The sequence below is a fragment of the Phocoena sinus genome, chromosome 3 (genome assembly GCF_008692025.1).
Source record: "Phocoena sinus isolate mPhoSin1 chromosome 3, mPhoSin1.pri, whole genome shotgun sequence".
Classification (NCBI taxonomy): Eukaryota; Metazoa; Chordata; class Mammalia; order Artiodactyla; family Phocoenidae; genus Phocoena; species Phocoena sinus.
In genome coordinates, this window is record NC_045765.1 from 63074487 (window position 1) to 63096523 (window position 22037).

Sequence of the window (22037 nt, forward strand, 5' to 3'; positions counted from 1 at the left end):
TCTTATTACCATGTCATTAAAAATAAATGTGAATAACATCATAATCTTAAATCGCTTCGAGTTATTTAGTGAACCATGTCAATTGCTGTAAGAAATACTAAGATGTATTCAGTGGAAAGGACATGCTTATGAGGCTCCAAAGTAAGGAACTGTGTAACCTGTACGGCTTATCTGTACGCTGACATAGGACTGTTTAGAACGATGGATTCTGGAATTCTGTCAGTGACCTTAAGGCAGAAACAGCCTCTGCAGGTGTGTGGCTGCCGCAGAGAGTAGTCGAGATGTTTTTCTTACCAAGGGACTAGTAAATAAACGTTAATTTGCCTTATTCGGCCTGTTGGGAAACAGACTAGTATGTAAACTGTAGTGAGAGCGCCGTCACTCCTGAGCCAGGCAACTCTAAGGCCCGCTGCCTGAGAAGGGGTTGGGCGGAGGGAAGGCTGTCCTGGGCAGTGGTTACGTGAACGTAGTCTAGACTGACTTCGCAAACCAGCAGTAACTCTTGAGCTGGCTGCAGGCACGGTGGCTGCCCACCCCTGCTCAAGGCCACGAAACTTCGGTTCCTCTGCCCTGATGTCAGGGCGTCCGTCTTAGACAAGGCAGGTAGTTCTCGGCGGGCTCCTTACACAAGAGATTCGTTTTATTAGAAGACAGGGAAGAGAAGCTGTGACCTTCCTTGTTTGCGAATGGCCGCTTCGACTTCCGCACGTTCTCCTAGGGAGCGGTGTCGGAGTTGCAGACCTGGAGCTCCGCCCCGGGCTTGGCCATGCCCCGAGCTTCCGGATTTTGGCACAAACAGAACTCTCCACCCAGAACACCTGCCGCACTGGTTCGATCCCCAACACGCTATTCTCGTTCAGTAGGTCACAGCGCGTTTTCAGCGCCCCCCCCCCCACCGGAAACTGGTGCGGCGGAAACCCCAACTCCGAGGCGGATCCCGTGACGGGCTTGGGTGATGTCTCGCGACGTTTCTTCAAATCTCACGAAGAAGGGTTGGAGGAGGCTTCACTGCACCGCCCCAGTTTTTACGTCATTTCAGAGTCACGCCCTTAGGCGCCCGTTTGCGCGCTTGCGCGTGCTGCGCACGCGCACTCGCCTTTCCTCCGCCCCCGCGCGGGCTTCTCTGGCCAGTCGCGCGTGGGCTGAGGCCCTGGGCGGGCCGTGCGAAGGCTTGTTTGCCAAAGCGGGGTCCCCCCCGCAGTCTGGAGCTCCCTTCTTCAGGGGAGGGGGAAGAGGGTGTAGCCCCCCTACCTAGGGTGAATGGGCTGTCGCGTGGGCTGCTAAGGGCAGGCTGGGGAGCACGGGGGCCGGGGCCGCGACCATGAACTCACCCGTGGACCCCGGAGCTAGGCAGGCGCTGAAGAAGAAGCCGCCCGAGCGGACGCCCGAGGTAAGGCCAGCTGGCCCGGCGCGCCTCCCGCTGTCCAACGGACAGCATCCCTCTGTCGGTCCGAAACTTGCGGCAACTGCCCCCTTGTCAGAGCCTCGCACCTGCTGCCAAGGTATCTGTTCTCTGAGTCCCCGGCCCTGACCCGGGCCCTGGTCGCGGGCGGGTGACGACCGTCTTTCCCGCTCGCTGTGCCGCCTTCCCCGCACACCCGTCCTTGCCGGTGACTTCGCAGTGTTTTCGACAAAAAAAGCACCATTACTAAATCGTATTTTTTCAGGGTAAAATGTGGGTCTCGGACTGAGATTGTCCCGTAGATAGGTAGACTATGAAAAATTGTAAGTGAACTATAACAGCCGTGTTATTAAGAAATAACTTCTCTTAAAGTTCTTTGAAATGCTGTTCAATTGCCCAAAGAAAGATAAAGTTTTCAAGATCAGTTTAAAACTTTGCATCCAGTCAGATGATGAATTCTGGTGGAGAATTATGCGTATCTGAAGATAAGTTCTGGGGAGGTAGTTTTTTGTGTGTCACTGGGAAATGTTAAAGTATTTTGTGCTTGGATCCAAAACCTGCTGTATTGAGTTAAATGATTTTCACTTGAGCTGAAGGCTGGTGTTCGGGCAAATAACTGAAACCTGTTAACCTTGGCAATCCCTATAGAGGCTTAAATTGGGGGCGGGGGAGGGAAGGTTTTCCTTGATTTGTATAAGTTTCCATAATAAGTGGGATGTTTCCTAAACCAAAAAGCAAAAACTAACAACAATGTGAATGGATTGTTGGATTGTCTTGTGTGTAATTGCAATATATAAAATGAAGTGCTTTGGTTAGTTCTTCCTAAATCACTTTTGTGTTTTTCAGATTAATAATGTTTTGCATAGTAAGTCTCAGTAATTTGGGCTGACCTTTTGTGACATGATATTAGTCAAGCTGTAATTGTAGCTGCTGGGTCAAACTTTGTTATTGGAAATCCTGATCTTTGCATAGAAAGAAAGCAAATTCTACCACTTTCCACGGTCCTCTTTTTAAGACCTGCATTTGTAATCCCATGTGTCTTAATTTTCCTCTGATAATTCTTGAGGTCATTGTGAGTTAATTGAAAGCATTCACTTTGAACAGGTGAATCTACCATAGTTCTAATATCATTAGAAAGTATCATACAAGGCTTACAATGTATAATGTAGGTTTTACTTTTAAGTATTACTTATGATAAATTCACAATTTAATGGGAAGATCCTAATTTTCTTTAATAACAGAATTACCTACTTTGAAATTGCTTATTTTTGAGTTTTAGGAAAATTTCTAAACTGTTCACAAAGTTGTGGTGGCCATTGCGTGCTGTGTAAGTACTTTATCTTGTTTTACTGGAACAGCAGCGTAGCTTAAGGAAATGCTAAACAGCTGCCCACAGTACACAGACTGGAGCTCTGACATCTAGCAGCATAACTTGTTAACTGCTTGAATCAGTGGCAGTGCTTTTTAAACTTTTGTTTATTGATTTATTGGTTGCTTGATTGCCACGCCACGTGGCTTGTGGGATCTTAGTTCCCCCACCAGGGATTGAACCCGGGCCCTTGGCAGTGAAAGCGTGGAGTCCTAACTCCTGGACCGCCAGGGATGTCCCATCATTGGCAGTGCTTTTGAATGAGTGTAGAATTTGTTCGGGGTACAGAAGTATCAATAAAGAAGTGATAAATTGAATCCTAGTTTTGAGTTATTTGTGATAAATAATTTGATGAAATTCTTATAGGGTCATGCCTGCTTTCAGAAGATCCTTATTCTTTTTAGTGGACTCTTAAGGGTCTATTATAAATATATTCACTCAACAATTATTTGTTGAAAGCTTACCAGTTCAAGGCACTATTTTGTGCACTAGGATGTATCAGTGAACAAAACAGGCATGCCCTATTGGTGTTTACATTCTAACAGAAGAGAGAGGGGAGTAGGCAGATAAATATAATAAACAAGTATGTTACATAATATGTTAGCTGATAATTGCTAGTTAAAGAAAGAGCAGGATAAAGGAATTGGAAGTAAGGGACAAGGACTGGGTGCAATTTAAGGTAGTTGGTGTCCTGGTTGAGATGAATTTTGATTAAAGTCTGATTCATGTGATAGAGTTAGCCATGGGGATATATGGGGAAATAGCTTTCCAAGTAGAATAGTCATTGCAAAAGTTCTAAGATGGGAACGTGTCTGATGCACTCAAGGAATAGCAAGGAGCTCTGAGTGACTGGAGAAGAGTGGTAAGAGATGAAGTCAGAGAGGTGATAGTGGTGGTGTAGGATGGAGCTTATCATGCAGGACTTCCTAAATTGTAAATTCTTTGACTTTTACTTTGAGTGAAAGAGGGTTTTGTTTTCCACCAAAGTGTTTTGAAGCAGAGGAACGATGTTATCCTAGTTTTTAAAGCATCCTCTGGCTGCTTGCTGGGTTGAGAATAAACTGTGGGAGCAAGGGTAGAAAGAAACAGGAACATCAGTTAGAGGTTATCACATTAAAGCAGGGAAGAGATCATAACTCAGAGTAAAGTGATAGTAATGCTGGTGGTGAGTAGTAGTCAATTATGGAAACAGGATTTAGCCAACAGGCTAAATGGATTAGATTGTGCTTTGAGGAAGAAAAAAAAATCGAACATGATTTCAAGGTTTTTGGGCCGAATAACTGGAGTGTTGGAGTTACCATTGAAGAGAGTTTGAGCTGCCATCAAAGAGACTGGGAAGGGCTTCCCTGGTGGCGCAGTGGTTGAGAGTCCGCCTGCTGATGCAGGGGACGCAGGTTCGTGCCCCGATCCGGGAAGATCCCACATCCCACATGCCGCGGAGTGGCTGGGCCCGTGAGCCACGGCTGCTGAGGCTGTGCGTCCGGAGCCTGTGCTCCGCAACGGGAGAGGCCACAGCAGTGAGAGGCCCGCGTACCACACACACAAAAAAAGAGACTGGGAAAGCTGCAGGAGGAGTAGTTTTGGGGAGGGGAGTGGATCAGAAATTCAGTTTTGAACATGTCACATTTGAAATGTCTGTTAGAAATGTCAGGTAAGGAGTTGCGTATACAATTTATAATTATTTCTAAAGAGAAGGCTGAGTTGGAAATAGAAATTTTATAGTTATTAGCTTACAGATAATGTCGAAAGTCAGGAGACTAGATGAAATTACCGAAGTAGTGAGTGTACATGGGAATAGAAGAGGACCAAAGACAGTGCCCTGGGGCACTTGATCACTACAAGGTCAGGGGAGAAGAGCAGAAACCAGCAAAGGAGAAGGCATGGGAGCAAACAGTGCAGAAGAAAAAAAACTAGGATAGAGTGGTGCTGTCCTGGAAGCTAAGCCAATAAAGTGTGTAATAGAAGGGGATAAAGCATTGATTTAGCTTATTTTTCCTTGAATACATACTGGGTACAAAGCATTATAAAAAAATATACAAATAGATAAGAATCAGTGTCTTGTAATCAGATGTTTGCATCATATAATTAATGAATAAAGAACTCTTCTGTTTGTTTCTGGGACAAAATTAATGGTTCTTTTATTTTGACCCATCTGTTGTCCTTACATGAAACTATCAACTCAAGCATAATCCTAGTGAGCCAGACACTGAGAATGGAAACTTGCGTAAAGTATGCCATTTAGAACTGTGTTCTAACACAGTTTTTACTTTTCTGGCCATTTCTCCTACTGTGTAGATTCAGCTTCCACAGCACATTATCTTTCCTGAGCTGGTTCTCTGATTTCCTTTCCCACCTTACAAAGATCTTTTTTTTTTTAATGGAAAATTTTAGAGTTAAATACTCTGGGGGAAGCTAAGTGCTCTAAAGCAAGAAAAGCTGTTAAGATACTCATTTTGAATCGTTATGCCAAAATTAAAGATGCCACAGTCAAAACTGAGACCTTGAATTTGGCTTTTTCTCAACTCAGTCCATATTCATTGCCATTCTTTTTTTTTTTTTTTTGGGCGGTAAGCGGGCCTCTCACCGCTGTGGTGTCTCCCGTCGCAGAGCACAGGCTCCGGACGCACAGGCTCAGCGGCCATGGCCCACGGGCCCAGCTGCTCCACGGCATGTGGGATCCTCCTGGACCGGGGCATGAACCTGCGTCCCCTGCATTGGCAGGCGGACTCTCAGCCACTGCGCCACCAGGGAAACCCTCAGTGCCATTCTTCCTCTGTAATCTTTCTTTTTTACCTCGGAGTGAACACCTTATTTCTCTTATATTTCTGTCTCTAAGTGCTTAATACCGTGTTTTGTGCATATTAAATGATCAATAAATATGTTAAACAGAACAAAATTTAGAATTAATTTTTTAAAGTCCTCATGTTAAAAAGATAATACTTCTGTTCATTAGAATTGCTGATTTTGTACATCCTGGGTGGTCTCATTCTGCACCGTGACTTCAGTTAATTTTTATAGGCTGACACCTAGGTCTGTATAGCGCATGTTACCCCCTTCCATGTGCTTCAGATTCATATATCTAACCAGTAAATTGTCCTCCAGGTTCTTCAATCACTAGTCTCAAATTGAAACCATCATCATTCCTCCTCTTTAATATTCTGCTGGTGACTGCCCCAGTTGCTCAATCCAGAAATTAGTGTTTTTACTCTTGATTCCCCCGGCTGTCTTCCTCTCTATATCTAACTGGTCACTAAATCTTGTTTGATTTTACATCTTGAATCTCTCTCTTCCTCTTCCTATCCAGCTGTACTACCCTAGTTCACACTTTTATCGTTTCACCCCTGAATTTTTCCTTGAGTCTTTTTATTTATTGTCATATTATTGCTAGAGTGATCTTTCTAATACTCGGGTCTGATCATCTTCTATTCTTGCTCAGGATTTAATTATTTCCCACTGCCTAGATAGGTTAGCAATATAAGTTATCATCCAGATCATTTTTGAGAATTAAAAGAGGTGGGTTAATATTTATACCAGGAAAACAGATTAAAGGTCTGTCTCCAGCAAATTGAGATGTATGGTTACCTCATGCAGATGATAACATTAATTTATCCATTCAGTTAACAGATGATATGTTAGGCACAATACTGAAAGCCAAGGTAGTAGAGAGAAATTGGACATGGTCCCTATTCCTCAGTGACTTAGGAGACTGACATGAAAACATTAGTAAAATGTTAAGGTTACTAGTGACAAAGGTATGGATAGGGTACTTTACAACTGCAAGTGGGGAAAGAACAGGCTTCTTGGAGGAGCCTTAAATTAAAGCTTAGATATCGTGAATAGCTGTCTGGATGATATCCAGAAGGGAGGTCATTCCAGGCAGCGAGCAGCAGGAGCAAAGGCACTAATGGTGACAAGCCAGGTACATTTGTAGAACAAGAAGCCAGTCTGTAAGGCTAGAGCATGCATTCCCAATGGGGATGATGTCATCCCCAAAGGGACAAAAATTAGGTCATCTGGGGGGAGTGAAAAAAAATCTTAGATATTACTGTGGTTTGTGTAGTAATATCTACACAAAACTCATCCCTACCTGACAAAGTCTTATTCCTTAATATTTAATTGGAGATGGGGTGGCAATTATGAAAAATATTCTTTGGAGGGATGTGATAATGAAAAAAGGTTGCAAAACACTGGGCTAGTTAGTGTATGGGGTGTTTGTGTGTGTAAGGGGATGGTACATCGTGGTAGATGTTAAATGTTGAAGCTGGGTATAATAGCAGGATTGGATCATTTCAGGGATTTGGACTGGATGTTGTAAATAAAGGAGAACTGTTGGAGGGTTTAAAGCCCAGAAATAAGATCAGTTTTACAAAGATTACTCTGTGGGCACTGTTGAGGATGTAGGGGAGGGCAGGGGGTGGGTCGGGAAGGGCACAGGCCGGCTACCTTAGAGGCAGGGTGGTTTACAGTAGGATGAACAAATAACATTTTGTCCAAACCACGATATTTTTCTGTGTGAAAGGCAAGACTGTTAATGATTATATCAGGATAACCGGGAAATCAGGAGATACGGATCTGGTTATAGGAAACAAATGCAGTAGTTCAGGAGTGAGATAAGGTAGCAGAATACTTGATAGTGGAATAGTGAGGAAGTAAAATTGGCCCAACATGGTCACTGGTTGAAACGGGAATTTGTACATCCCACCAGTTTTTTTTTTTTTAACTTTGAAATTGACTAATACACATACTGTAAAGTCCGCATGCTTTTAAGTATAAACCAGCTTAATTTTCACAAATATATTTAGCTACCATGCAAATCATGATAGAGAATATAACCAGCACTCCAGAAACTCCCCCTTTGCCCCTCCCAATCAGTACCCTTTCCCAAAGGAAACTGTTCTGACATCTTTCACCATAAATTAGTTCTGCCTGTTTTTGAATTTCATTTGAGTGGAATCATACAGTGTGTATTCTTTACAGCAACCAAGAGGACTATGAAGCTATCTTGGTTCTTTGCATTTTATCTCTGGACTGGACTTTGAAGCTCCTCTCTTGGCTTTCTTTGATCTTCATGTACTTATCCTTTTTTATACCGTGACTCACCTACCCTTTTGGATTGACCACCTCATTCTGTCCAAGCCTACTCTTGCGGTAACTGCCTCAAACCCCAAATGCTGCACTTGAGGCAAAGATATAGTCTGTCCTTATATTCTTCTCAAGTGTATGCAATAGTTCTGGGGCAAATCTGGCAAAACTTTTCTGTCTTTTGCTTGTTGGGACAGACTTGGGTTGGGTCTGTTCAGAGTAATGCAAAAGTTCAGATAATTTCTGAATTTCTCATTTGAGTAACTGTGTATAAGAGTACGTTATTAAAGAGCAGAATTAGGCTAGAAAGAGAATTCAGTTTTGGAAAGGGTTTGAGGCTCTCTACAGGAGACACAGATAGAGATGTTCAGTAAGCATTTGGAGCTTCAGGTCAAACCAGGTTATGGGTCTGAGAGTCTACAGCATATGGGTCATAGGTGAAGTCATGGGATTGGTAGGAATACTCAGAGTGAGAAAACTAAGTGAGAACAGAAGGGCAGACCCTTTGGGTGCTCTAATATTAAAGGGATGGGGGAAGGAAAAGAAAACTGCCGAAGAGAATGAAAAGAAATTGTTTATAGAGGTAGAAGGAGAACAGAAAAGTGGTGTTACAGGAGGACATTTCATAGAGAAATCCCTAATCATTAATGTCAGGTACTATATAGAGTTCAAGAAAGGTGAGGACTCATAAATTCTTCAGGTTGCATCCATCAGAATGGTTTCAGTGGACTGAATACAGAGCCTGACTGCAGTGGATTAAAGTGAGAATCAGACCCAAGAAAGTGAAGGCAGTAAGTTTACTGTTTGTGAGTTTGGCTCTGAGGGGAATGGGAAAGATGTAAAGTCCTCCATTATCTTCTGCCTTATCGACCCCCACCCCCAAACACATGCATTTTAAACTACTTATATAAATATCCTAACACAGTACTTTTTAAAAAAAAATTTTATTGGAGTAAAGTTGCTTTACAATGTTATGTTTCTGCTGTATAGCGAAGTGAATCAGTTATATGTATACATATATCCCCTCTGTTTTAGATTTCCTTCCCATTTAGGTAACCACAGAGCATTGAGTAGAGTTCCCAGTGCTATATAGTAGGTTCTCATTAGTTACCTGTTTTATACATAGTAGTGTATGTATGTCAATCCCAATCTCCCAGTTCATCCTACCCTCCCCCTTCCCCCCTTGGTATCCACAAGTTTGTTCTCTACATCCGTGTCTCGACTTCTGCTTTGCAAATAAGTTCATCCGTACCATTTTTCTAGATTCCACATATAAGCGATATTATACGATATTTGTTTTTCTCTTTCTGACTTACTCTGTATGATAGTCTCTAGGTCTATGCACGTCTCTGGAAATGGCACTATTTCGTTCATTTTTATGGCTGAGTAATATTCCGTTGTATGTATGTACCACATCTTCTGTATCTTTTTGAATTATGGTTTTCTCCGGGTATATGCCCAGGAGTGGGATTGCTGCATAATATGGTAGTTCTATTTTTAGTTTTTAAGGAGCCGCCATACTGTTCTCCATAGTGGCTGTACCAATTTACATTCCCAGCAACGGTATAGAAGGGTTCCCTTTTCTCCACACCCTCTCCAGCATTTATTGTTTGTAGATTTTTTGATGATGGCCATTCTGCCTGGTGTGAGGTGATACCTCATAGTAGTTTAGATCAATAGAAAAGGATAGAAAGTCCAGAGATAAATCCACGCACCTATGGTCACCTAATCTATGACAAAGGAGGCAAGAATATACAATGGAGAAAAGACAATCTCTTCTATAAGTCGTGCTGGGAACACTGGACAGCTATATGTAAAAGTACGAAATTAGAACACTCCCTAACACCGTACACAAAAATAAAATTAAAATGGATTAAAGACCCAAATGTAAGGTCGGACACTATAAAACTCTTAGAGGAAAACATAAGCAGAACATTCTTTGACATAAATCGCAGCAAGACCTTTTTGACCCACCTCCTAGAGTAATGAAAATTAAAAAAAAATAAATCGGACCTAATTAAACTTAAAAGCTTTTTCACAGCAAAGGAAACCATAAACGAAATGAAAAGACAACCCTCAGAATGGGAGAAAATATTGGCAAACGAAGAGACCGGCAAGGGAATAATCTCCAAAATATACAAACAGCTCATGCAGCGCAATATCAAAACACAACCCACTGAAAAAATGGGGGGAAGACCTAAATAGACATTTCTCCAAAGAAGACATAGAGATGGCCAACAAACACATGAAAAGATGCTCAATATCACTAATCATTAGAGAAATGTAAATATCCTAACACAGTACTTTTCAACCTGGGCTACATATGTTTTTCAACCTGGGGAATTTTTTTTTAATGCGCAGGCCCACCCTTCATTTCTTGTATTAGAACCTTCTGGAATGGAGTATCAAGCATTGGTATTTATAGAAGGCTCCTTAAGTAATTCTAATATATAGACAGAGATTAAAAGCATTGTCCATTGTGCCATATTCTTTCTGTGTGCTTTATATAGGGTGGGAAAGTGTTTAGGGCCCTGGAATTTGGATTTGGACAAGCCTACTTCAGATCTGGGCTCTAGCAGTGAGAATTTGAGTGACCCTAGGAAAGTTACCTAACTTTAAGATTGAATATCTTTGGGGGATTGTTACGTGGACTGAATAAGATAATATATGTAAGGATTTATTTAGCAAAGTACCAGTCATAATGAGCACTCAATAAATGTAGCCATACATATTAGTTTGCTATTTCCTTTGTCTAGAACACCATCCTCTCATTTGACAAATCCAGACTCCTCACTGAAATCTCATCTTCCACTCCTTCTCTGTGTCCCTTCCTCTGCCATAGCAGTTACTGTACTGTGTTATGATTACTGGCATGTTTGTCTCTCTGGCTGGACTGTAAGCTCCTTGAAGACAGTGACTGTTTCCTTATCTCCCAGTTTCCATCATGCAATACTTGTTACATAGTAGGTAGCCAAATATTTGTAGCGTAAATGACTTTAAAGAGAAAAGGAATCTGAAAAATACTGTTCCCCTATTTTTCTAGTAGTGATTTTTGTTGGTCTGATACTTGAAGTGCTGGGGAAAAAAGACTGATGAAGTTTGGCACAATGGCAAAATTTGCCATTAATATCCTCTTATTAAAATAAGAATAATGTACAATTACCATAAAGAAACTATGTGTTTTACCTGGCAGTTCTTCAGAGACAATTCAGATAGAGGAACTTAAGTCATACCTTGAAACAGGAACTTCTTTTTTATATGGCTTTGAAACACATTTCCAGTTTTAACTGCAATGCCAGTTTTAACTTTTCATGTGTTTTTAACCAGGTGGCTTAAAACTTTTGCTGGGCAAATATTTCATGCTCAGCTAGATGTTAGTGTAATTGCCTATTCACAATCCAGAAAAGGGTTTTGTTAAAAAACAAACAAACAAAAAATAGCTTATTTTTGTTACCAAAAGTTAAAGAGGGAACTTGGACTGAAAGAATGTAAACTTTAGTATTCTTGTAATTATTTGTTAATCTATTTCAGAACTTAGAGTAATGGTTTTTAAGTGTACATTGTAGAGATTTTTTCTTAATTGGCGAAAATGCACCATTGTACTTGGAGTCATTTTTGAGTGAGTCACTGTGTGCATCCTTGAGGGTGGCAGAACAAAGATTCTGTTGTGCTTTTCTACAGCAGATGCACATTCAGAGGGTTCCTTGGAAAATAAGAGAACTTATTTACGCTTCTGGGCCCGTCTGACCTTCATTTGTAAGCTAAACTGTATAGAAAGGGAATACTAGATCTGGATGGGGCCTTTATTAGATGGTTCTTTTGCATGACACCTCATTTTACATGTATTGGAGATTCCCAACTTGAGAAAAAAACTGTGGCCATTCAGGAGTTTAGACACCATAAAATCTTGTTTTTGAGAGATGAGGATCTTCCCTGAGAGAGAATTCTGCAAAGAGGAGGAGCAGCCAGGCATGGTGAACTTGACTGACAAAGTCATGTTCTTTGAAAGGGATGTAGGATTGTGAGCTCTGTAACATTGTAGTTATCATTTGGCTTTACCTTGAACTGGCCTGTATAAACTGAGGTCTTGCTGTAAATAAAAACTGAATGAGCCACTTTATTAAGAACTTGAGGCATAAGCAGCCCCCATTTGATGTTCACTACTACCAGACATTCTCCACTACTTTGCCCCAAACTGAAATTTTGGCAGCCCTAGGGCTTCTGGCTTTGACATGTGGCAGAGGCAATGGGACTCGTTGGACAGGACACTTAGTACATAGCAGAAGTAGCAGCACCACCTAGCATGTATTTGTGAACATATGTATATGTAGCTCTTCCAAAAATACTTTAGCTGATGGTTCAAGAGCTAGTGAAATGGGTTGCATACAGATAAAGGAACTGAACTTGAGAGAGGTAAAATGTCTTGCTCAAGGTCACGTGATTCATCAGTCACTTCCTCAGTCCAGTAGTGCCCCACTGCTTTCTCTTTATCAGTGAACTTTAGGTTACATTTTAAGCTTTGAACTGTGTTTTTTTACTGACATCTATATAGAGGCCTAATATTTTCCTAAATAAATGTCTCTCATTTAATTGCGACTGTACTATATGAAGTATAATACTTTAAGGTGCATGTGTCAATTTAATGGAAGTTTATCATTCTCAAGTTTTATGTAGAATGAAAACAGGTGTGCTTGATATGTGATTTTTTTTTTTTATACCATTCTGTTTTATAACTTGTTTTCAGAGGATGGTAGCCTGTTCTAGTTTGGTTTCTTAAAAGCATTCATTTAATACGAGAAGGCTTCATCATAGTATATTTTTTAGAAGAGAGTTTATAAGTGTCACAAGTGGCAACTGAAGTTTGGATTGCTTATGAGCTCCTTAAATGACTCTCTGAGGCAGAGTTGAATGCATACTTTTTTTGTGGAAGACTGCCTGATGAATGTTTGTGTGGTAAATATTTTTAAAGTCCTGTTTTTAAGTGCTAGGGTTAAAAGATTAAAGTTCTTAGGGGAGGAGATGGGCAAGTACACAGACAAAATACAGCCTGGTTAAGTACTGTGATAGTTGCACATATCAGGTGCTCAGGAGTTTTGTAGGAGGGCTGTTGGGAGACAGGAGTAAAGGGTAGGCAGGTGTCATTCAAATTGTTTTAGAAAAGGGAACCCTGACATGAGTATAGATTTGAATATATAAAAGTTAGGTGAAGAAGGAACAATGTGTGTTTCCTGAAAAGGGAACAGCATTTTCCAAGGCCACAAGATGAGCTTGGTATGAACATGCAAGTTGCCTGCGTAGCTGGAACATTGGGACAAGAATAAGTAGTAAAATAGGTGAGGCTGCAGGCATGGTCAGGATCCAGAACATGAAGGGCTGTGTTCTCCTTGTTAAGGAGCTTGCATTTTCTTTTTAGAAAGATTACTCTGGCAGCACTCTGAAGAATGGATTACAGGGGACCAGACTAGAGGCAAGAAGGCTGTTTTCTGTTATCCAGTAAGAAATAATGAATCCCTAAATTGCTCCAGTTGAGATGGTGAGCAGAGATGTTTAAAGTAGGATTGATAGATTTCTTACCAGAGCCATTGAAGGTGAGTACTGTCACCTAAATCAGGGAACCGAGGAGCAAGACACAGCTAGGGGTGCAGATAATCAGTTTAACTTTGGATATTTGCACTTGAGTTGCTGAGGAGTCACCCAGGTGAAAGTGTTCAGTGTTCAGTAGAAAGTGTAGGTTGTTTATTACCCCTCCATTAATTAGCTGGTATTCTGTATAGAATAACTTTCCCCACTTGCCCCTCTCCTCTTTCTCTAAAAAAAAAATCACTGAATTCAAGGATTATTTTTGTATTTTTAATATTGTCATTATTCTTTTTGATTCTTAGGCTGCCCCAACTTTAGCCACTGGGAGCCCTTTCTAAGTCAGGTCCTTTTGGCATGAACCAGTAGTCTTTAAGTAGTACTTTACTTTCTGGCCCAAAAAGGTGTTCCAGGCTTTTACTTTCCTTGCTCTACTACTGAAATCAGCCGTTTATGGGATTGGCCAAAAAGTTCGTTCGGTGTTTTCCGTAAGATGGCTCGCTTAGTTGTCTTTATCTTCATGTGAAACAATTTTGTTAGATTGTATTGTGATAGCTGTCATGTCAGCGTGCATTTTAAAAAAAACATCAAAATTGGTGAATTTTTGTGTAGCCATTTTAATATTGAAGATGGAAGAAAACAACTTTTTTGGCATATTATGCTTTTATTATTTAAAGAAAGGTAAAAACACAACTGAAACACACAAAGATTTGTGCAGTGTATGGAGAAGGTGCTGTGGCTGATCGAACATGTCAAAAGTGGTTTGCGAAGTTTGGTGCTAGAGATTTCTTGCTGGACGATGCTCCACGGTCAGGTAGACCAATTGAAGTTGATAGCGATCAAATCGAGACATTAATTGAGAACAATCAACATTATACCATGCTGGAGATAGCCGACATATTCAAGATATCCAGATCTTAAGCATTGAAAATCATTTGCACCAGCTTGGTTATGTGAATCACTTTGATGTTCCACATATAAGTTAAGCGAAAAAAATCTTCTTGACTGTATTACCGCATGCGATTCTCTACTTAAACATAATGAAAATGTTCCGTTTTTAAAACAAATTGTGATGGGAGATGAAAAGCGGATACTGTACAATAATGTGGAGCAGAAGAGATCATGGGGCAAGCTAAATGAACTACCACCAACCACACCAGAGGCCGATCTTCATCCAAAGAAGGTGATGTTGTGCATATGGTGGGATTGGAAGGGAGTCCTCTCTTATGAGCTCCTTCCAGGAAACCAGACGGTTAATTCCAACAAGTACTGCTCCCAGTTAGACCAACTGAAAGCGGCACTCGACAAAAAGCGTCCAGAATTAGTCAACAGAAGGCGCGTTATCTTCCATCAGGATACCACGAGACCACATGATTTTTTTTATGACCAGGTAAGAACTGTTATAGCTTGGCTGAGAAGTTCTGATTCATCTGCCGTGTTCACTAGACATGGCACCTTCAGATTTCTATTTATTTCGGTCTTTACAAAATTCTCTTAATGGAAAAAATTTCCATTTCCTGGAAGACTGTAAAAGGCACCTGGAACAGTTCTTTGCTCAAAAAGATAAAAAGTTTTGGGAAGATGGAATTATGAAGTTGCCTGAAAAATGGCAGAAGGCAGTGGAACAAAACAGTGAATACATAGTTCAACAAAGTTCTTGGTGAAAATGAAAAATGTGTATTTTATTTTTACTTAAAAGCCGAAGGAACTTTTTGGCCAACCGAATATCTGAGGAACCTGGGTTCCTTTTAGTAGGAAATGGTATTTAGAATCCATGGTCTGGGCTCCAGGTGTGGTAAGTGTTATATAGCCCTTTATTGCCATTTTGCAGAATATATTTACACCTTCCCGGATGATAAAACCAATGGAATGGAGTTCTGTGTTTAATGTATGAGCTTGTTAACTTGGAGATATTGTTGAAAATCTTTAAAATAGCTTTAATTGTCTGCTGAACATAATTTAACCTTTGTTTTGTAATTTTATAATACACATTTGTTACCATGTGATAGTGTCCATGCTACACATTTAATAGGTATTATTTTATTTTATGTTTAAAAGGAAGCAGTTTGTCATTCCTATTGTACAAAAAATAAATGTTAAGCAAATTATCCAATGTTACATGGTTAGTAACTGATAGAGGCAGAATTTGAAACCACAGCTGTCTCCACAGTCCAAGTTTTTAACCACACTGTTAGGCTGAAGGCAGCCTAACGGTAATTTGGGGAAGATTCTTCAGCATAAGTTTTGATTATACAACTACAGCTGCAGAATGTGTATATCTTGGGATTGAATCTGTACTAACCATAGAGATCCATCCTGAGAGTTTTTTAATTGTTAGAATTGCTGGGATAACGAGTAAAATATCTTGGTTAATGAGTGTTTTAGATACTTGATGTTGTATTGAAAGTTATATGTGATGACTTAAGCCTATCATAGGTAAGAAATAAACTAGTTTTAGACTTTGAGAAACAAAAAATTCAGAATTGCTCTAAGCATTCCACTTTGAGTTTTCCAAGTTTTGGTTGGTTTTATAAGCATGTGTAGAGCAGCAGTCAGCCGAATTGAGAGATGGAGTTGCTGAGAGAAGTGTACTGCTTGGTACAGTGTTGACGAAGGGGTTAGAAATCCCAAAGTGCTTAATTAGAAGTGTATACTTAGCAGAATTATTAATTCCTCATACATACAGAGCTGCAAATATGAATTGAATATTTCATTTAACAGTGAAATTGAAAAGTCATAGAATATGCCTACAGTGAATGCATTAGGTATGGATCACTTGAAGGGCAGTTTGTAGGATGGCAGTGGCCTCCCCCACCTCAGCTTACCTTCACTCATGTAACTGACTGGCTGAGAGGGTATGGCTGATATGTTTTAGGAAGCGCTGAGTCATCACCGCTTCCTCACCTTCTTTTTGCCCAAGTAGAACTTATTATTTTTATTCTCTAATCCTGAGTTGGTATTTGTTCTTCTAATACCCCTGGATAATTTCTGCAGTATTTTGTAGTTACAGAACCAGTGGCTGATCTAGGTGTTACTGATCTGGAATGTCATAAATTCTGAGTTTTTTCATCTTCCTCATGATTTCCCTCTGTCACGTTGAGTAGAGCAGCTTTCAAGTGCACACTAAATAATTAACATCACTTTGAATATAGCATTTAAATTTTTTATTACCAAGAAATATCTGCAAGACTTCCAGTCTGCCTCTGTCAGGGTTGTTTGTTTGTTTGTTCTGGCTTTCTATAATAGCTTTTATTGATCTTGGACATACCAAAAGCCTAACAGATAGTGCAGTACCTTTAGCCTGTCTCAGAGATAATTGGTACAGAAACCACAAGAAACCCGTTACTTTTTTTTTTTTTCCAGGCAGGAATTAACACTTTTTTTTTTTTAACATCTTTACTGGAGTATAATTGCTTTACAATGGTGTGTTACTTTCTGCTGTATAACAGAGTGAATTAGCTATATGTATACATATATCCCCATATCCCCTCCCTCTTGCGTCTCCCTCCCACCCTCCCTATCCCACCCCTCTAGGTGGTCACAAAGCACCGAGCTGATCTCCCTGTGCTCTGTGGCTGCTTCCCACTAGCTATCTGTTTCACATTTGGTAGTGTATATATATCCATGCCACACTCTCATTTCGTCCCAGCTTACCCTTCCCCCTCCCCGTGTCCTCAAGTCCATTGTCTACGTCTGTGTCTTTATTCCTGTCCTGCCCATAGGTTCTTCAGAACCAATTTTTTTTTAAGATTGCATATATATGTGTTAGCATACGGTATTTGTTTTTCTCTTTCTGACTTACTTCACTCTGTATGACAGTCTCTAGGTCCATCCACCTCACTACAAATAACTCAATTTCGAAGAAACCCCTTTCTAAGACCAGCATTATACAGTCAACAACTATCAATACTTGCTGTCCTGCATAAACCAAAACCATAACCACTCACATCATATGAGAGAATCAGTTTGCTACTACAACCATCCTTTGTTCTGGGAGATTATTTTCTGTCCTTTCATAAATGCTTAACATCTTGTGACCCTAAAACCAGGTGCACTGGAGGGACCAGGATTTACTAGACATCTCAGTGCTTGCGTTCCTCCTCATTAATAGGTTATCAGCCAGATAACCCGAGTGGCGTAGATCCTACCAATAAGCCACTTGTTCTAAACTTTCTGTGCATCAGAACCACCTGTAGGGCTCATTAAACCACATTACTCCCAGAGATTCTGATTCACTAGGTCTGGGATGGAATCTGAGAATTTGCATTTTTTGCCGAGTTCCCAAGTGATGCTGATGGTGCTACTGTAAAGGTCTTTCAGGGTTGTTACTTACATGTAGCGGAACCCAATTCTGGTCAATTTAAAGAAAATGAATTTATTAAAAGGATAGTGGGTAGCTACAGAATTGTTGGGAGTGCTGGAGAAATAGACTTGGGGCTAGACAACTATGATCCATACTCTTTATCACATATTTGGTAAAGATACTACTGCTGCTAGCACTGAACACAGTGGATACCACAGCTTGCACTGCTGAACATCTATACTGTACACTGCATGTGTTCACAGACCCTTCAACCACTAGCTGCCAAAGTGGATTCTGGATAGTTCTTGCTTCTCGGTATCACTAGATTAACAGTTTATGATGAGTATATGTGATTGGTAGTGCTTGGGTCATTTGCCTGTGCCATAGTTTTATGGAAGGTTGGAAAAGTGAAAATCTGATATACTCAGTTTCCACCAAAACTCATAAGTTGAGGTATTTGCTAAAGAGGTGTTTATTCATGGCTTGACTTCTTTGTTAGATATTTTGACCATATGCAGTAGGAGTTGACAGAGTATTGCCTGGGAACCAAATTAGCCTACCAACTATTTTGTAAATAAAGGTTTATTGGAATGTGCCCGCACCCATTCATTTACATTTTTTTTTTTTTGGTTGTTTTCGTGCTACAAAGGCAAAGTGGATTAGTACTTGTGACAAAAACCATATGACCCAGAAAACCTAGAATATTTATTATCTGACCCTTTATAGAAAAAGTTTGCCAACCCCGGATAGGAGTAATCCTAATACTTCTATTCAGATCCATGCAGTCACCATTTATAGATGCTGTTGGAGAACTGCGTGTAAATGGCCAAATTGTCAAAGATTGGAGACAAATAAAGGGCAAACTTTTAGATAATTTGAAGGACTTTTAGAATCTAAAGTTCATCAACTTTGTCAGACTTTCTTCAGGCAGAGAACTGGAGAACCATGTGTATATTTCACAACTTGTAAATTATGTTCTCACTTAGACTTTAAAATTGAAAAGTGAATTCCTAATTCTTTGTCAGCTATTCATGGCATCATCAGTGATGTACCAGAGATGTCCTCTGACTTGAAAACAGAGGAAATGATATGACATAATTCAGTTGAGGATCTTAGGAAATTCTGGGACTCCTGGACTCTAGCCTACCCTCATTGGGCAGGTCAAGTTATGGATTTCTAATTCTGTTTGTCAAGACGTAACCTTTCCAGTTTTCAGACCTTGTTTGCCACTAAAACAAAATTGTCTTGATGTTAGAAAATAACAAGCACATTTCCATGGGATAGGCATTTTTTGGGTGTCTGACCAGGTTATGATGACTCTTAATTCAAAGGGTGGGGCCCCAGCAGCTGTGTTTGTAGTATATGACTACACCTACCAACCACTGTTTTGGAAGTTCTAGCTCATGCATTAAAGCTAGGGGGGAAAAAAGTATGTACATACATAGATTGGGGAGGAAATACTAGTGTTCTTGTTCACAGGAGATGTTACTGTATATGTAGAAAATCCAAAAGAATCTACAAACTGTGAAATTTATTAAGGTTTATAGTATACATCTTAAACTTATCACAATCAACCTTCAAGTGATATTATACTATTTCTTATATAAGAACCTTACAATACTATACTTGCATTTTTACCTCCTGGCCTTTGTGCTGTTGTGATGCATTTTACTTGTACACATAAATAAACCTCATAATTCATTGTTGTCGTTGCTGTTTCTTTAAATAGTCAATTGTCTTTTAAATAATTAGAAAAAAGATTTATATTTACCCATGTAGTTACCATTTTCCAGTTTTTCTTCATTCCTTTGTGTAGCTCCAGATTTCCATCTTGTATGGTGTTCTTTTATGAATGACTTTTAACATTTTTTATAGAGCAGGTGTGCTGGTGATTGACTGACTCAACCTTTGTATATATGAAAAATATTTTGCCTTCCTCTTTGAAGGGTATTTTTCTGGGAATAGTATTCTAGATTGATAGTTTCTTTCTTTTGTGACTTTAAAGGTGTTACTACAGTGTTGTCTGGATTGCGTTGTTTCTGACTATTCTGTATTCTAATGATCTCGCTGTGTCATTTATCTTCTTTAGCTGTTATCATTTTTTAAGCAATTTGATTATGATCTTTGCTGTTGTTTATTTCATATTTCTTCTGCTTGGGTTTTGTTGAGCTTCATGGATGTGCAAGTTTATAGTTTTTATCAAATATGGAAGATTTTCCACCATTCTCCAAATTGTTTTTTTTGTTCTTTGTCTTCTTCACAGTGACTCCAGTTATACTTCTGTTAGGCCTGCTTAAAGTTGATGCCTGTCCTACTGTTCACATTTTTGTGCTCTGTTGATATTTTTTCCATATTTTCTCCCTGTGTTTTATTTATTTATATTTTTAATTGAAGTATAGTTGATTTACAATATTATGCAGTGTTAGATCATACATACAACATAGCAGTTCAGTATTTTTGTAGATTATACTCCATTTAAAGTTATTATAAAATATTGGCTGTATTCCCTGTGCTGTACATTACATCTTTGTATCTTATTTATTTTATGTTTAGTAGTTTGTACCTTTTAATCTCCTACCCCTATCTTGCCTCTCTCCCCACTGGTAACAAGTAGTTTGTTCTCTATATCCATGAGTCTGTTTCTGTTTTGTTATATGTATTCATTCGTTTTACTTTTTAGATTCCACATGAAAGTGATAACATGCAGTATTTGTCTTTCTCTGTCTGATTTATTTCACTAAGCATAATACTCTCCAGGTCCATCCATGTTATTACAAATGGCAAAATTTCATCCTTTTCGTGGCTGAGCAGTATTCCATTGTGTGTATATATGTGTGTGTGTGTGTGAGCGCACACATACGTACGCATATTACGTCTTCTTTATCTGTTCATCTGTTGATGGACACTTAGTTGCTTCTGTATCTTGGCTGTTGTAAATAATGCTGCTGTGAACATTGGGTGCGTGTACCTCTTTGAATTAGTGTTTTAATTTTCTTCAGATGTATACCTAGAAGTGGAATTGCTGGATCTTAACGGTAGTTCTATTTTTAGTTTTTGAAGGAACCTCCATACTGTTTTCTGTAGTGGCTGCACCAATTTATATTCCCTTTCCTTACTAGGGCTCCCTTTTCCCCACATCTTTGCCAGAATTCGTTACTTGTGATCTTTCTGCTGATAGCTGTTCTGACAGGAGTGAGGTGGTATATAATTATGGTTTTGTCTTGCATTTCTCTGATGATTAGTGATGTTGATCATCTTTTCATATGCCTCTTGGCCATCTGTATATCTTCTTTGGAAAAATGTCTTTCATGTCTTTTTCTTGTGCCCATTTTCTCATTGGGTTGTTTCTTTGATACTGAATTATATGAGCTGTTTATATATTTTGGATATTAACACCTTGTTGGTCATATCATTTGTAGATATTTTCCCTCATTCAGCAGTCAATTGTCTTTTTGTTTTGTTGATGGTTTCCTTTGCTGTGCAAAAGCTCTTATGTCTAATTAGGTCCCATTTGTTTATTTTTGCTTATGTTTCTGTTGCCTTAGGATACAAAAAAAAATATTGCTGTGATTTATGTCAGAGTGTTCTGCCTATGTTCTCTTCTAGGAGTTTATGGTTTCAGATATTACAGTTAGGTCTTTAATCCATTTTGAGTTTATTTTTGTATATGGTGTGAGGAAATGTCCTAATCTCATTCTTTTACATGTAGCTGTCCAGTTTTCCCAGCATGACTTACTGAAGAGATTGTCTTTTCCCCATTGAATATTCTTGCCCCCTTTAACTTAGATTAATTGACCATAGGTATGTGGGTTTATTTTGGGGCTCTCTATTCCATTTCATTGATCTATGTGTCCTTTTTTTGAGCCAGTATCATCCTGTTTTGATTACTGTTACTTTATAGTATAGTCTGAAGTGAGGGAGCATGATACCTCAAGCTTTGTTCTTTTTTCTCAAGGTTGCTTTGGCTATTCAGGTTCTTTTGTGGTTCCATATAAGTTTTAGGATTATTTGTTCTAGTTCTGTGAAAAATGTCATGGGTATTTTGATAGGGATTGTATTAAATCTGTAGATTGCTTTGGGCAGCATGGACTTTTTTTTTTTTTTTTTTGTGGTATGCGGGCCTCTCACTGTTGTGGCCTCTCCCGTTGCAGAGCACAGGCTCTGGACATGCAGGCTCAGCGGCCATGGCTCACGGGCCTAGCCGCTGTGTGGCACGTGGGATCTTCCCGGACCAGGGCACGAACCCATGTCCTCTGCGTCGGCAGGTGGACTCTCAACCACTGCGCCACCAAGGAAGCCCAGTA

At 39.7% G+C, this 22037-nt stretch overlaps 1 protein-coding gene across 7 annotated transcripts in view; it reads left to right on the forward strand.

The window, feature by feature from the left end:
• The first annotated feature begins 1029 nt into the window (after positions 1 to 1029).
• Positions 1030 to 22037, forward strand: part of RAPGEF6 (Rap guanine nucleotide exchange factor 6) — a 226987-nt gene continuing 205979 nt past the window's right edge. For 4 of the 7 annotated variants that reach the window (XM_032626251.1, XM_032626257.1, XM_032626254.1 and 1 more), the window contains exon 1: positions 1129 to 1390. In XM_032626251.1, coding sequence (XP_032482142.1) covers positions 1322 to 1390 — 69 coding nt within the window. In that variant the 5' untranslated portion in view covers positions 1129 to 1321. Of the gene's footprint in view, positions 1391 to 22037 lie in introns of all 7 variants that reach the window. The other 3 variants (XM_032626259.1, XM_032626256.1, XM_032626253.1) reach the window with 3 other exon arrangements.